The sequence below is a fragment of the Panthera pardus genome, unplaced genomic scaffold, assembly GCF_024362965.1.
Source record: "Panthera pardus isolate Hobbes unplaced genomic scaffold, ASM2436296v1 HiC_scaffold_21, whole genome shotgun sequence".
NCBI lineage: Eukaryota > Metazoa > Chordata > Mammalia > Carnivora > Felidae > Panthera > Panthera pardus.
The window spans coordinates 25267177-25284178 of NW_026526777.1; the positions used below are offsets into that span (position 1 = coordinate 25267177).

The following is a 17002-nucleotide window of genomic DNA, read 5'->3' on the forward strand; positions in this document are numbered from 1 at the left end:
AATAGATCATATCTTCCAGTGGACATTTAAAAACATGCCTCCCAGGCGCCAGTCTATCCCTGATGATATTTTTGCAACATAATTACAGGCAACAACACCAACCCTGAGAGCTGCCAGCTGCCAGTCTCCTGGAATCCTCTCTCCTTCAGCTAAAATCCAGAAACTGAATATTGTACAATAGAGCGCTGTTTACTGTACTCTACTGTATCTTATTACATTATCTAGACATAAAATCTTTCAGTGTGGCTCCCAAGAAAATGACTGGCTTGGAAATTTAAAACAAACAAGCAAACAAACAAAAAAAGCTAGAGAGAAAACAGAAATTGCAGAAAAGCGAGAACGGTTTGGCCAGCCAGCAAAGATTTTTTAAACATAATTTGAAAGACTTTATGGGAATATTCATGTTTAGTTAAGTGTGGGTGACTAAGACTGCCTAGCTATTGGTGATTTTTTTTAAGTTAAAATAATCCCAAACAAGTTTAAATGTTATGTCATATTCAGTGCGTGGCAAAAGTTCCCTATTTTGAACATTATAGAAATTATTTTCTCTTAGCTCCTATCAAAGAAATGAACAAGTAGAGAACATTGCTTTAAGGGAGCTCCAGATTGTGGTCAGCCTGGGACAACCCCATGTTTTTCTGTCCTTGACTCTCCCACAGACTGTCACATGTGTGAGTTTCAAGTACATTACCTAAGTTGTTGAGGACCTCACAAATAATTCAGAAATGGAGCGTTTGATTTTTTAGGAGTTAGAAATTGGTGGACACTAAAGCTTCAAGAGAATAAATGGTCTGTCAAATATGAAATATTTACTAAGATCTCTGGATTGCCAGGCCAAGATCCAAACCGTCCTTCTGTACAAGTTCAGGAAGCTTGGGGTGGAGGAATGTCGCCAATGCCTGAGGTACTCTTGGGGCAACCACTCCCAAGCTGGGGGTGCAGTTCAGATCCTTCTCCCTGGTAACTCCCATGCTGTGGAGAACAGAACAACGCATCGTGGGCCCAACCCATGCTTCTACATTCCGTGTGTCTTGCTTTGCTGAGAATCTGGGTTATCTCCTTCCTGTATCGGGGCCAAAGATGGCAGTGAGAATCCGCTGGGATGCCCCAGGGCATCCCTGGAATTCTCCTGCTCTAACCCTGCACGATGCTAGCCTGCTTTCTCCAATCAAGGCAGAATCTTATTCTTTGACCTCAATAAGTAAGAATCCGGATGTCCACTTTCAGAATGAGGAAACCTAGAAAACACGCGAAGGATGCTGTAGGCTTCTTCTGGGACGTCTCCCCAGTCTCCTCATGTAGCTTAATTGTCAAAATGATAACAGTTAAGCACAAGCTTTAGAGGTAGACAGAAATCTGAATCCTACCTCTTTCAGCTGCTGGGCATAACTAGCCGCTTCCGATCCCCCAGTTGTCCCATTGGTAGAACAGGACAATAATGCTTTCTTTGTGGGGCTGCTGGGCACACAGAAGATCCAATAAATAGAAGCTTTTATTATTATTTTATAATGTCGACTGAATTGGTGGTATAGCAAAATGAGAAGAGAAATACTGAGAATACAGCGTTTGGGATGAGAGGAAGTAGCTAGTAAACCAAGAAGCTGACAGACCCAGACCCTAGACATTACTCCTTGGTGACAGGGTACAGCGCAAGTTGGACCAAGCTGTGCAGGGAAGAGGACTGGCTGGCTTCACAGACAGGTCTCCTTTGGATGAACACACCATGACCCTGAGCCCGGCTTCATCCTCAGAGGCTCAGAAACCCAATCCCACCCGGAAATCACGTCAGGGAGGCTGACTTGGACCCACCAACTCATGGAGCCCTGTGCATCAGACCAAAGACCAAACCCGGGAAGGCCGATGATTGGAAGGGACCCAGAGAGTTCCGAATCCTAACAGAGAAGTTAGTTTTGTAACTTGAAGATATAATGGCACCAGGTCTCGTCAGTCAGCTGCATGAGTCTCCGCAATAGGGACATCTGACTGGCGGCCAGACACTCCCTTAAGACTCTGGTCTCCACCAAAGCCCAAAGAGGTGTGGCCGCTATTCTCTCAGTGTCTCCTCTCTCTGCCTCTCAGGTTGACCAACTTCCCTTCACATCAATGCCTTCCTTCTTTAGATATACGTCTACCTTCAGTCAATCTCCTGCCCGGGGACTTCTCATTAACGTTCATTTTATTTTATTTTAACCAGGCTCCACACCCAGCCTGGAGCCCAGTGCGGGGCTTGAACTCATGACCCTGAGCTCATGACCTGAGCTGAAATCAAGAGTCAGACGCTTAACCGACTGAGCCACCCAGGCACTCCATCATCAATGTTCATTTTAGAGTTTAATTCTGAGAGGGCTAGGGAGACCGTGGTATTTCCAAGTCTTGGTGGAGGGGCAGGGGCAGTCGGTAACTAAGGATGGCTTATAGGCACAGTAATCTCTGCCTCCGTCACCTCTGGCAGAGTTAGAAGGACAGAGAAAATTAGAACAGAAACATCTGCATTGGGAGGAAACACCTTCATTTTACAGATGTGACTTCCTCAGAGCCACACAGACAGTTGGGACCACACGCTCAGTTCTTTAAACCAAAATTTCCCCTCTAGCTTCTGCCCTTTTTCTATCTTCTTTCCTTGGTCCTTATTTGGGGTGGAAGGGAGGGTATCCTTCCGAGGAGGGGAATGTGGCAACAAAACCGTAAAAACTAGAGTTTGATGTTTTCCCTACATATTCCCAGGCGCAAAGTTAACCCCAGACTCGGGGCACAAGCCCACGGAGGAGCGAGCGGCATGTGGCTCTGTGAGCCTGCCAGCTTCTCTCTAGAGGGTTTCCTAGGGCACCTTGCTGTGCAGCCTTCCAGCTGAATGCTCAGCTAGGTCACGGGCATCTCACCAAGCTGCTTCCTGTGCCCAAAGCAATCACCAAAAAGTTACGATCATTTAAACGAGCATGGAGTTTGGGGCTGAGGGACAGCTCACCCTGCCCTGGGTCCGTCCCTCTCCTCCCTCCGTGCTGCTGGGCCACTTGCCATGTCACTTCTGTCTCCGTTTCATGTCACAATGCATTTTTCCTGTCTGTCCTGGCACAGTGGTGGAGGCTCGGGAGACCACACAAACCCTTTTTCTCTTCTATTTGAAGTCAAGCTCCCGAGTCCTTCGGTGATTGCCTGGTGCTGGGTCACTTCTTTAATAAGTACTTACTGAATTCATACGGAAGGCATCACCAGCAGGCACCTGAAATCAGTGCCGTAAGATAATGTATGCCACATCCTCCATGTAGGGCTCTTGCCAAGAAACGTTTTTTCCAGAATCTAACCTTGAAAAAACAGACAGTCCAGATTGTGGGACTGTCTACGAGAGAATGGCCTGGACTCTTTAAAAAGAAAGTAAAAAAAAATAAAAAATAAAAAAATAAAATAAACAGCAAGCCAATGTTATGAAAAGCAAAAAACAGGCAGGGGATTGTTACAGACTGATGCTGTCTCATAGAACTGTCTGCGACAGTGGAAATAATCACGTCTGGGCCGTTCACGACTCACATATGGCAACTGAGCACCTTGAAATGGGGCCCGTATGATTGATGAGCTGATTTTTAAATGTATTTAATTTTAATTAATTTAGATGTAAATAACCACACATGGCTACTGGCTCCTGTATTGGACACAGCACAGCTCTACATTAAAAAGACATACGGGGGGGCGCCTGGGTGGCTCAGTCGGTTGAGCGGCCGACTTCGGCTCAGGTCATGATCTCGCGGTCTGTGAGTTCGAGCCCCGCGTCAGGCTCTGTGCTGACAGCTCAGAGCCTGGAGCCTGTTTCGGATTCTGTGTCTCCCTCTCTCTGACCCTCCCCCGTTCATGTTCTGTCTCTCTCTGTCTCAAAAATAAATAAAAAACGTTAAAAAAAAGACAAAAAACCCACAAAAAAAAGACATACGGGGCGCCCGGCGGGCTCAGTCAGTAGAGTGTGTGACTCGTGATCTCAGGATTGTGAGTTCAAGCCCCACACTGGGTGTAGCGATTACTTAAAAATAAAATCTTTAGGGTGTCTGGGGGGCTCAGTCCATTAAGCGTCCGACTCTTGATTTCAGCTCAGGTCACGATCTCACGGTTCGTGAGATCAAGCCCAGAGTTGGGCTCTGTGCTGACAGCATGGATCCTGCTTGGGATTCTCTCTCTCTTTCTCTCTCTCTCTCAAAATAAATAAACTTAAAAAAAAAATTTTTTTTTAGATAAACTCTTTAGGGGAAAAAAATGACGAAAGAAATAAAACAACCAAATGCAACGCATGAACTTTGTATTCTAGATCAGAGGCAGGAAGAAAATGAGAAAAAAAATATTTCAAGGCTATAGACAGGTATAAATATACACTGTGTACGATATTCATGAACCAAGGTGAATTTTCTTGGGTGTGATAATGGTATTTTGGTTTTGTAAGTAAACTTCATCATCAGGAGCTGTGTGCTGAACTATTTAGGGATGAAATGTGCATTACTTTCAAATGGTTCAGTATACACACAAAGAGACAAAGCAGATGTGGCAAACTGCTAGAAATTGAAATCCAACTGAAGGACATACTGGTATGCATTGTACTCTTCTTTGAGCTTTTCTATGGGTTTGAACATTTTCAAAATAAAAAGTGAGAAGTAAAAAGGAGAAAGGCAGACAGTTATAGGAAGTGTGATAGTAACAAAGCAAGGCTGGCCACTTTCCCTAGCTTCCAACAGACTTGTGTTCCAAACACGTATATGCAAATCAGTCATTAGGCCCCCTGAATGTGCTTTCCCTCCTTCTCTGCCTCTCTGGGAATCTGCAACTTACTGTCAAAGAATTCCCCGGGGGCGCCTGGGTGGCTCAGTTGGTTAAGCATCCAACTCTTGATTTCAACTCAGGTCATGATCTCATGGGTTTGTGGGATCGAGCCCCTGCATTGGGCTCTGTGCTGACAATGCAGAGCCTGCCTGGGATTCTCTCCCTTTCTCTCTGCTCTTCTGCTCCTCCCCTGCTCATGCTTGCTTGCTTGCTTTCTCTCTCTCTCTCAAAATAAATAAACATTAAAAAAAACATAAGAAGAAGAAGAAGAAGAAGAAGAAGAAGAAGAAATACACCCCCCCCCCCCCCCCCCCCCGCCAACAAAGGAACTGTCATCCTTCGATAGAAACTCTATGACTTGGCAGGGACACCAGGAACTTGCTAATCTACCCTCTTAAATCTTTGCTCCTCACTTTTTTTTTTTTTAAGTTTATTGATTTATTTTGAGAGAGAGAGAGAGAGTAAGCAGGGGAGGGGCAGAGAGAGAGGGAGAGAGAGAATCCCAGGCAGGCTCTGCACTGTCATCACAGAGCCCAACGAGGGGTTCCATCCCACAAACCGTAAGATCATGACCTGAGCTGACATCGAGAGTCTGACACCTAACCTACTGAGCCACCCAGGTGCCCTGCTCCTCATATTTCTGATTTGGGAAACTTCAAGAAGTTCCTCTACCGGACAGCAGGGACCAAAGCCAAAATTTTGTATTTGAAGTCCTTGTTTACTTTGCAACATGCTGATTGCTTATTTATAAGTTAAATAATCGTAAATTGGTCGCATGCTTAAGTGACCACAAGTCAAGCAGCTTGTAGATGCTAAGGTGATGAATAAGGGCTGCAGAAATAAATGAAATGTTCATAAATGAGTTGACACTGAAGTCAGGCCTTAACAGCATTTCTCAAAATGGAATCTAGTCTAGGAGTCACCCTAGTACGAGACACAAAGACAGATTCCCTTGGATCAGAATGTCCACATTTAACAAGTGCCCCAGGTGAGTCTTATACACACAAAAGTTTAGGACTTTTGGAACTTGAAGCATGGGAAGAGTTAGGTATGTCAGTACTGAGAGTATTCTGACAGGTAAGGCACCAGGCAAAAGTGCAAGGTCAAAAATGAAATTGGGCTTTTAAAGAGTGTAAGGAACCTGACTTTGTCAAAGGGGAAATTCTCCTTTGAGATCAAGTTAGGGAGGGTGGGGCCAGTGCATAGGTTATGGATACTGGGGTGGCTGGGTGGCTCAGTCAGTTAAGTGTCTGATTTCAGTTCAGGTCACGATCTCCTGGTTCGTGGGTTTGAGCCCTCCTACCCCACCCTGTTGGGCTCTCTGCTGTTAGCTTGGAGCCCTCTTCGGATCCTCTGTCTCCCTCTCTCTCTCCCCCTCCCCTGCTTGGACTCTCTGTCTCTCTCAAAAATAAATAAACGTTAAAAAAAAATAAAACCGCGGGTGCCTGGGTGGCTTAGTCAGTTAAGTGTCTGACTTCAGCTCAGGTCATGATCTCACCGTTCGTGAGTTCAAGCCCTGTGACGGGCGCTGTGCTGAGAGCTCAGAGCCTGGAGCCTGTTTCAGATTCTGTCTCTGTCGCTCTCTGCCCCTCCCCCGCTCATTCTCTGTCTCTGTCTCTCTCTCTCTCAAAAATAAATAAACATTTTTTAAATAACTGAAAAGAATTAAAAAAAAAAAAAAAAAAAGGTTTTGGATACCATCTCAGGGAGGTTGGCCAGTCTTTGGATAGTTGGTAGACAGTTGAGGGAACAATGATGTTTTAGGGAAATCATCCTGGACAATGTGTAAGATGAATTGAGATAAAAGAAACTCGAATCAGGGAGACCAAAAAACAGGTTATTGGAGATGACCCAGGTGTGACATAAGGATAGCCTGAACCAGGAAAAGAGCACTGAATAGGAAGCAGAAAGGGTGGGTGGACTAATGTTTTTGAAAGAAGAATCAGATGATGTGGTGACTGACTTTTTTAAAAGGAGTCTGTAAAGTGACGTGTGTAAAAGGAAGTGTTCATAATGCTCAAAGTGTGCAATAGCAAAAGAACAAAAAACTAATGTGTGATTAACAAATTGGCTGAGGATTTGAGTAGACATTTCTCCAAAGAAGACATACAGATAGTGAGCAGGTACATGAAAGAATGTTCAGTGTCACTCACCATCAGGGAAATACAAAACCACAATGAGATACCACTTCACACCTGGCAAGATGGCTATTATAAAAAAAAAAAAAAAAAAAAGACAAATGTTGGCAAAGATGTGGAGACATTTGAACCCTTGCCCACTGTTGGTGGGAATGCAAATGCTGCACCCATTATGGAAAACAGTATGAAAGCTCCTCAAAAAGTTAAAAATAGAACTATCATGTGATCCAGAAATCTCACTTCTGGGTATTTATGCAAAAGAATTGAAATCAGTATATCAAAGAGATATTAGCACTACCGTGTTCATTACAATGCTATTCACAATAACCAAGATATGGAAGCAACCTAAATGTCCTTCGATAGATGAATAGATAAAGAAAAGTGGCACATGCGTACAGTGGAATATTATTCAGCCTTTTTGAAAAAGGAACCTCTGCAAGTAAGCAACAAGATGAATGAAGCTTAAGGACATGATGTGGAGTGAAATAACCAAGTCAGAGAAAGACAACTGCTGCATGATCTCGTTTATATGAGATATCTAAAATAGTCAAAATTAGGGGTGCCTGGGTGGCTCGGTGGCTTAAGCATCCAACTCTTGGTTTTGGCTCAGGTCATGATCTCAGGGTTTGTGAGTTCGAGCCCCGCATCAGGCTCTGCGCTGACAGTGTGGAGCCTGCTTGGGATTCTCTCTCTCCCTCTTTCTCTGCCCCTTCCCCCGCTTGCTCCCTCTCTCTCAAATAACTAAATATTTAAAAATTAATAATAAAATAAAATAGACAAATTTATAGAATCAAAGAGTGGAATAGCTGTTACCGTGAGATGATGACCTGAGCCGAAGTCAGACGCTTAACCGACTGATCCACCCAGGCGGGCCTAAAAAAGTTTTGTTTTTAGGGCTCGAAGTCTGAAACCTGAGTGGAGCAAAGAAACAATGAGACCAGTGACAAAAATGGGGACCCTGAGAAAAGGAGCCATTTTTGTGATGATGTACTAAGAGGGAGGCTGTGAAACCACATCCAAGTGGAGGCACCTTTAAGTACCAGTTGAATATAATTGATTGGAGATAAAAATATAAATAAAGTCAAGACTGAGAGATATTTGAAGCCAAGAGCAATTCATGAATGGCGTTTAATGAATGATCAGCTCAAGGACCAAGAATCAAGCCTTAGAAAAATAGCCCCTTTTGGGCGTGATGGGGTGGAAAGAAACCATAAAAGAAAAAGGTAATGGTCAGAGAGACAAGAGGACCAACCACAAAGCCAAAGAGTTGTCAAAGGGTCATCAGCTACATCAAAGCCAATGGGAACTGAGAAGAGACCCTTGGAAAGGGCTCTCAGATGACCAGCTAGCCTGACTTCCCATACTTGGGTAGCAAACTTTTTTTTTTAAGTTTATTTATTTTTGAAAGAGAGAGACAGACAGACAGAATATAAGCAGGGGAGGGGCAGAGATAGAGGGAGACAGAATTTGAAGCAGGCTTCGGGCTCCAGGCTCTAGGCTCCAGGCTCCAAGCCCGATGTGGGGCTCAAACTCAGGAACTGTGAGATCATGACCTGAGCTGAAGTTGGACTCAACCAACTGAGCCACCCAGGCGCCCCCTGGGTAACAAACATTTTGGGCCAAATACCTCATGAATCATGCTGATGTTCTGTCCTCAAGGGTCATAAGAGATAGCCTGTCTATCAAGAGGCTGCTTCCGATTCTGTGTTACCAGGTCTCTCTGCCCCTCCCCCACTCATGCTCTGTCTTTGTCTCTAAAAATATATAAACGTTAAAAAAAAATTTTTTTTTTTTAAAGAGACCTGCTCATAGCTGTGTTTCCCAGGGCTTGCTGTTTTTTTTCTGTTTCTGGCAAAAGCCCAGAAAAATAGAGCTATTTTGCTTGCCATGAATCTCAGGTCCCCTTAACTCTTTAACTAAAGGTGGGGTAGGTCATGAAAGTTATAGGCCGAAATTTTTAAATCGCTGGCAAAAGTGTAGTTTAATGATTATTTATGAGCAACGGCAGCAGCAAATGGAGGAGGACTCCCAGTGGACTCCAGTTAGCTGCCAGTTCAAACGATGAGATTGGGAATTGTGAAGTGAGAATAAGGAACTGTCTCTTCGTTTTCTACCTTTACTGTTGTGGCCAGTTATCAAATAATAATAATAACCGACATTTAATGGCATAAGTTTTTCTAAGGGTCAGTCTCTTGATCAAATGTCCCTGAACTTGACTTATCCTAGCCACATGGCAAATGAAAGAGCTAGCCTTCGTGTTCCTAAGATACTGGCGATTTGTCTGTGTGATCAAAGAAACAGCAAATGGACTTCGCTGGGAGCATGAGGGATGAGGCTGGAACTTCTATTAGTTGAATCATTTATGGAATCTATGGAACAATTTTTAACCTTTGTTCCATAAAACCTTTAATGAGAAATCTGGGGACGGAATGAGGCAGGTGAGATCGTGTGGAATAAATCGCCTCTGAAGGATCTTTTCCATTCCGGGCTTACTATAAAGTAAGATCCCGAACCACCGAAGAGGTTTGAAAGCCTTGAAACTTTGTGCAGCGTTTCAAAAAAACAAAAAAAAGTGCATAAACTACCTTTCCCAGGAGGCCTCGCGGGGCACTCTCCGCTCTCCGCTAGTTTCTCTTCGCCTGGAGGTAAGCTGGGGAATGTAGTGCCCCAAGCCGCCCTGCACGTGACGCGTGCGGAGGAAGACAAGGGGCCCCGCGCCGCCCTAGGCGGCCCCGGGTCCCCGGGGTCTAAGTGTGAGCAGCTCCTTGCCCGGAATTTGGTTTGTGCAGGGCGGGGAGGGCCCCCGTCGTCTGGCCCCATCCGTGTAAGCGCTGACCCGGGTTCGCCCGCTGGCGCCGCTCCGGGGAAGTCCCCGTGGGCGACGCACCGCTGGGTCCCCTCCAGTTTCTGGGCAGCCCGGTGCGGGGGGGGGGGGGGGTCGGGGGGGGGGGCGGGGAAGGTGCGAACAGCCCGGGGGCTCGGAACTCGCGCCCTGCGCCCCACCCAGGCTGCGGCCGCACGGGGAGGAAGCGCGTCTAGGTTGAGTGCAAAGTTTCCCTTTTTGCTTTCTCGTCAGAGCCGCTCCAGCGGGCGGTCTTCGGTTTGAGGGGGTCCGGAACCGAAGGAGTTAAAACAAGCGACTCCCCCCCCCCTACCCCACTGGCCGCCTCCCTCACCAGTCCAGCCCGCCAGCCATGGGCGGACGCGATCACCTGTTCAAAGTGCTGGTGGTGGGGGACGCCGCGGTGGGCAAGACGTCCCTGGTGCAGCGATACTCCCAGGACAGCTTCAACAAACATTACAAGTCCACGGTGGGAGGTGAGACGTCGCCGCGGGGGCGGGGCGGACCCCGGCGGGTGGGGAGCCGGGGGCTTCGAGCCCTGAAGGCCCTTCCTCCGTCGGGAAGTAGGTGTCTGGGATCTTGGAGCGGGTAACTGCCCGGTGTTTGATTTGCACGTTTCTCTTGGGTTTCCCCAGTGAGGTTCACCCAGCCTGAGCTGACTGCCGGGGAAGAGATTGGGCGAAGGTGTGAAGAGGAGGAATGGGGAAGGGAGGATGAGAAAATGCGCAATTGTTGCGTTTCCCCCCGGGGAACTGTGAACTCAGGTCTCCTGCAACCTTCCAGGCGGTCATGGGCAAATTCGTGTCATCAGCAGAGGCCGCTGGGACCCCCCCCCCCCCCACCCCTCCTACCTGGGAGGCCCGGTTGGGTGCCGGCTGGGGCTCTTGGCCTGCGTCTCACAGGAGTTCCAGGCAGCTGATGAAGGAACAGAAAGGGGTTTAATCTGGCCGTAAAGGACGCTAGTGTGTGTGTGTGTGTGTGTGTGTGTGTGTGTGTGTGTGTGTGTGTGTGTGTTTAATAATTTTTAAAAATTTATTTATTTTGAGAGAGACAGACAGACAGAGCAGGGTAGGCGCAGAGAGAGAGGGAGAGAGAGAATCCCAAGCGGGCTCCCTCTGTCAGCGCAGAGCCCCACGTGGGGCTCCTTCGGAGAACTGCTCGATCATGACCTGAGCTGAGATCAAGAGTTGGATGCTTCACCTTAAGGCTGAGCCGCCCAGGCGCCCCTAGAATCCCAGCTTTGTTTGGGGGTGCCTACCTGGGAGAGCCCCTGACCCCCACAATCTGATGCTTATCCAGGCTGGTAAGCTGTGTGTATTTTTGTCCATGGATTGCTTAAATAAAGGCAACCTAGAAATTCTTCAGGAAATCTGAAATAAATGGATTATCTGGCCTATCTTTCCACCCCTTTTTTCTCTCAAACTGGGGAGGTGAAAAAGGAAGGGAACACAAAGGAGTTCGTTCATTTGTTTCTAGGGACAGGCTTTGGACTCAACTTTTTTTTTTCCCCTCAGAGGTAGAAATGCCTTTGTGTTAGGTAGAAGGTGTTTAGCTGGGAACGGCTGGTGAAGGGGGAGAGTAACACAACATTTATTCATTTACCTACATTAAGAGAACTCTTTTTTTTTTTAAGGAAAAAACCTGCACTAATGTAAATATTGAAGATGGGTGCTGGTGTCCATTATGGAATTTAAAAAAATTAACAAGCATTAACACTACCATTAAAACATCCTCCTTAGGAACATCCAGCAAAATTTAGGGTTTATAAATTTTTTTTAATGTTCATCTATTTTTGACAGAGAGACAGAGTGTGAGTGGGGGAGGGGGGGGAGAGAGAGAGAGAGAGAGAGAGAGAGAGAAAGAGAGAGAGAGAGAGACAGAATCCAAAGCAGGCTCCAGGCTCTGAGCTGTGAGCACAGAGCCCGAGGCAGGACTGGAACTCATGACCTGAGCTGAAGTCAGACGCTTAACTGACTAAGCCACCCAGGCACCCCGAAATTTAGGGTTTAAAGTTTCAAAAACTATTTCCTGACCATTTTGCCCCCTAACTCCTAAATAATATGAGGTCCCCTATTTCATGGATTTGGTTAAAAATACAGGGATGCCTGGGTAGCCCACTCGGTTAAGCGTTCCACTCCATCTCAGATCAGGTCGTGATCTCACCTACACTGATGGTGTAGAGCCTGCTTGGCGTTCAGTGTCTCCTCTCTGCCCCTCCCCAACTTCTGAGCTCCTGCACCCACGCTCTCTCTCCCTCTCTCAAAATCAATAAATAAAAATAAAACTTAAAAAAAAATATTTCGCTAATTAGTTTTTAGCAATTGCTCTGGTTTTCCTTTAGTAAAGAATAATTGGCTCCGGCTATATTTTTTTTTTCAGTAATTATTCTAAATTTCCCCTGGCTTTCATTTCTGTCACAGATGAGGGAAAATGTATCTCCAAATCTGGGAAATTATTCATTTTCTCTCCTTATCAAAAGGCTTTGGCCCCCTGGCAGACTCCTTCAGGCTTAGCTCCTGGAGTCTCAGCATCTACAGATTCCAGCACTGCTCTTAAAGCATCATCCATGCGGGGTCTTTCTTCTTCCTGGGAATCCTGTGGGACCCCTGCACTTTAGCCCATTCCTGCCCCAAATTCCTAGGGCTTTATGGAGGGTATAGAATCCCGCCCCCCCCCCCCCCCCCCCGGGTGTGTTCTCCTCGTAATGCAATCGGATTAGAAACCAACAGCGAAATTGAATGTGGAAGATGCAAAAGCTACCCACACTTACCTCATTTCCCCCTTTTGCCCGATCATCCCTAAGGAAACCCCCTAGACCTCCCAGAAACTGTGTAGCTTGAGATCAGGAATGGTTTTCACAATTGCTCCCACCCTCCTGTCCCCCAGCCTGAGAGATGTAGTAACAAATCGATGAGTTTGTTGACAGAATAAAAGCCGAAGACCCCTTCAGAGGGTGGTTATGAATTGTCTGTGCCAGGCACACTCTCCGTCAGAAGAGCATGTGACTCTTGATCTTGTGGTTGTGACTTTGAGCCCCATGTTGGGGGTAGAGTTTACTTAAAAAGATAATAATAGGGGTGCCTGGGTGGCTGAGTCGGTTAAGCATCTGACTTCAGCTCGGGTCATGATCTCACAGTTCATGGGCTCGAGCCCCTCATCGGGCTCTGTGCTGACAGCTCGGAGCCTGGAGCCTGCTTCGGATTCTGTGTCTCCCTCTCTCTCTGCCCCTCCCGCGCACTCTCTCTCTTTCTCTCTCTCAAAAAAAAAAAAAAAAAAAAAAGAATAAACACTTAAAAAAATTTTTTTAAATAATAATAAATGTTTAAAAAAAAAAAAGAATTGTCTGTTCCACAGGTGTGGTGGACTCATCTCAGCCCATTGAGAGCTGAAAAGTAAATAGAAAGGATTAGAGTTATGTGTCTCTAGTTGAAACTGCACATTTGCTCCGGGTTTGTTCATGGATTTTTTAAAGGTAAATCTTATTCAATTCTACGTGCATTTTCAGTGGATTTTGCTCTGAAGGTTCTCCAGTGGTCTGACTCAGAGGTGGTGCGGCTCCAGCTGTGGGATATTGCAGGTAGGCTACAAAGATGCATTAGGAACAAAGGAAGAAATTTTGGTTGGATCAGCAAGCCCTCAGAAAAAGTGGGGTAGCAATCCCAGAAGGGCTTTTCTGGAGCCAGAATGACTGGGTCGCTCAGAGGGTACATAAGATGAGTCGCTGTAGATGTTTTCTGTAGGTGTTTTGCCCTGGATAAATGTCGGGCCTTTTCTCTGTGGGTGGAGCAGCTTGGCAGGGTGGTGGATTGTCCAGACCATAGGTGGGCGCTCTCACAGCAGACGGAGGGTGCTTTTTCCAGCGTTTCAGCTGACCTTGGTGAGAAACCGGATCCCCAGGAAATAGAGACAATAATAATAATAGCTGACTTTTACTGTATACCAAGCACTTTCCTCGGCATTTTAGATTCAATGACTCGTTAATCCTCATAGCAACCCTGTGATCAAAGCTACTGCTTTTATCCCCGCTCTGCAGATGAGAAATCTGAGGCGCTGAAAGTTTGACTTGGCCAAAGTCACGCAGATAGTAAATGACAGAGCGGGGATTTGGACTTGGGCGGTCTGGGTACAGAATCTGGACTCGGCCACAGTGCCTACTGCCCTGTCCCCCCACAGTGAAGACACGAAGGGCAGGGTATTGGAGGGGGTTGAGACTAGTTGTTAGCATCACGTTTTCAACAGCTCCCTTCTTTCCTCCCAGGGCAGGAGCGCTTCACCTCCATGACACGACTATACTATCGGGATGCCTCCGCCTGTGTTATTATGTTCGATGTCACCAACGCCACAACCTTCACCAACAGCCAGAGATGGAAACAGGACTTGGACAGCAAGCTCACGCTGCCTAATGGAGAGCCCGTGCCCTGCCTGCTCTTGGCCAACAAAGTATGTGGTTAATCTAGGAAAATGGCCCCTGGCCTCTCTCTGTGGTCAGAGAGTAAGCATGTCTAAAATGCTCTCTGATTCCAGGCATCCATTTCCCCTTCTCAAGTTGGCAAAATCATCTCTACCTCCTTTCAAGGGATGCTGGGACTTTCTTTGGGGAGAATGTTGACTAGATTTTAGATGCTGGTGCTCTTAGCCATTGGTGGAAAGGTTTTAAATCCGCAACTATCTGAGCAGTGTTCCTACTCTCAGGAAGTTTATGGTGTTGCCTTTTGTGTACTCTCTTTGCCAGTGTGATCTGTCCCCCTGGGCGGTGAGCCGAGACCAAGTTGACCGGTTCAGTAAAGAGAATGGTTTCACAGGTTGGACAGAAACATCGGTCAAGGAGAACAAAAATATTAACGAGGCCATGAGGTGAGTAGCTCATGTTGTTCTGGGGTTAGACACACAGATTTACCTGTCTTCTGCCGCCGCTCCCTGCCTTGGACCCTCTTTCCTTGTTTCTGAACAAACAAGAACGGACTGAGCCGCTGGAATCCCAGCTTCGGAAGGTCAGGGATGCTGTCCTTTCTCCTGAGATAACTGGGGACAAAGGGGCATTTAAGGTTGTGGCTTTACCGAATGCCATCTGGTGATAAGGCAGACAGTTGTCTGCCATCCCTCCCTTTCCTCCACCCGGTTTATCAGGCTTACTTTTTATTTGTTTTTTAGAGTCCTCATTGAAAAGATGATGAGCAATTCCAGAGAAGATATGTCTTTGTCCACCCAAGGGGACTACATCAATCTGCAGACAAAGCCCTCCTCCAGCTGGGCGTGCTGCTAGTAGTTTTTGGCTTGTTTCCCTCCCACTGTCAGGAGGTCTCTTCATCCCTTTCCCTTGGTTGCCCACCCGGCAATCTCATGTGCATTTGAACTGTCTCCTGCCCGCTGTCCTGGAAGGACCATCATCACTAAGGAAAGCCTGGGACTCAAATGCATCTCTGCATCTCTCACAGGTGGGCTCCCACTGGCTGCTGGCTGCTGTGACTCAGTTGGCACCTTCTGTGTAAGAAAGCTCATCTTATCTCTCCATTTGGGATCCGGGATTTTGTGGGAAGCATTGGAAATCGGCACCTGTGATCAGAATCCCCACCTGTTTTTCACGTTCATTTTCCCATTTGATGTATGTTGATATCTCAACCTGATAGGACTTCAGATTGCAAGGAAAACGAGAGCAAAGGGCATTTCCCACATTCATCGTAGGTTATCGCTGTCAGATTCTTCCTGTCTTGGACTTTGAATTTGAACCTCTGATTCCAAGATGCACGGGAGTGCGGCTGGATATCCATGGGTTTTGGGCTACAGGAGGTACCGCAAAAGTCACTGTATTTTTGAAGCTTCTAAAGTCATAACTGGCTTTCTCTTACCTTGGCTTCAAGAATAGTCAAGCTTTTCAACTACTTATTGTGTGTGGCGAGAGCATTTCTTTCCCCCAAAGGAATCAATTGTCACGTTAGAGTTTTTCAGTATCTCGCTACCAGCGGGGTGGGAGTGGGGTTAGCAGGTTTCTGGGTTGGTGTCCTGACGTGAAACACTGCAAATGACATCAGTTGGCCGTGGTGCCCTGAAATAGGTCTGTTCCGCACAGCTCGGGGAGTCTGAATGGAAGAGGGAGAGGTTAATAGAACAAAATCCTGTGGGGCAACTTGCTTCTGAGCACTTTGGGTGCCTAGCACTTAACAGCCTTAAGAAACAAATTTTATGTACAGACCTTTGCCTGAGGGGACTGAGTAGATAGACAGAAAATCTTTAAGTAATTTAAGTGCTAAATCGGGTAGGGTTTTTAGTATCAAATCACCTCTAGACAGCTTAATTTGTTAAATTCTCACAGGATGGTGATTTATAACTTACCCAAAGTTATGAATATTCTTAATGAACTCAGAGGCCTAGAATTTTTTGAAAGACACTTATTTAGATAAGTAAGCATCCTAAGTAAGCAACTCCCAAATCTGACCAATCAGAACCACTTGGGAAGTTTGTTTAAAAAAAATTTTTTTAAATAAGGTGTTTATTTTATGTTTTAAGATTTCTCAAACCCACTGAATCAAAATTTCCTGGGGTGGAGCCTGGGAATTTGTTGTTTTTCAAAGCTACCCGGATAATTTGACTAGCCTGGTTTGGAAAGCATCACTGGGGAGTTTGGTAAAGATGTACAGACCCAGGCATTCCCTATATAAATGCCCCTGGGCTCTCCTGTGCTCTGTTAGCTCTCCCGGTGATTCCAATACACACCAGACTTTGGAAACTACTGTCTTAAGAGAATGATCAGAGGCCAAATACTCTCAGAAAGAGAATGGGAGCCAGACTTTCAGTGGTTGGTTGGTTGGTTGGTTAGTTGGTTGCTTGGTTTTTAATACCAAGTATTATCACTTGTGCATAGTCTCTTAAGACCGTGAAGTTCTCTTTTGTATTACCCTTTTAAAATAATAAGTTTTTATTACAACGGTTCTGAAGGTATTAGTGGAGTAACTAATTCCCTTTATGTGAAAAGAAAATTGATTATTATTTGCTGGTTTGAACCTCTGCAAAGTCACAAATAAAAGTGAAATAAGTCTTGTATTCATGGTAGTTATTCTCCTTTGAAGTAAGTTTGTTACAGTGCCATTTTATACTGATGAATAATTCAAGAGTATTGTGGAAGTGGAGATTTTATTTTTTAAACCCCTTTAAAAAATGTAGGTAGGGGCGCCTGGGTGGCTCAGTCGGTTAAGCGTCTGACTTCAGCTCAGGTCACGATCTCGCAGTT

The 17002-nt window shown here is 46.0% G+C and overlaps 1 protein-coding gene across 4 annotated transcripts; it reads left to right on the top strand.

Moving 5' to 3' along the window:
- Window positions 1-9582: 9582 nt before the first annotated feature.
- RAB29 (RAB29, member RAS oncogene family) lies at window positions 9583-15656 on the top strand. Of its 4 annotated transcripts, none has more exons than XM_019433636.2 (6): window positions 9583-9688; window positions 10012-10253; window positions 13283-13354; window positions 14036-14217; window positions 14510-14631; window positions 14929-15656. In XM_019433636.2, exons 2-6 carry the CDS (start codon window positions 10130-10132, stop codon window positions 15038-15040), a joined length of 612 nt encoding a protein of 203 aa, XP_019289181.1. In that variant the 5' UTR covers window positions 9583-9688; window positions 10012-10129; the 3' UTR covers window positions 15041-15656. The 4 variants fall into 4 exon arrangements, with proteins under 4 accessions (XP_019289181.1, XP_019289173.1, XP_019289190.1 ...); XM_019433628.2 differs by having other exon boundaries at window positions 9591-9714; XM_019433645.2 differs by having other exon boundaries at window positions 9609-9759; window positions 15213-15656.
- Window positions 15657-17002: the final 1346 nt, after the last annotated feature.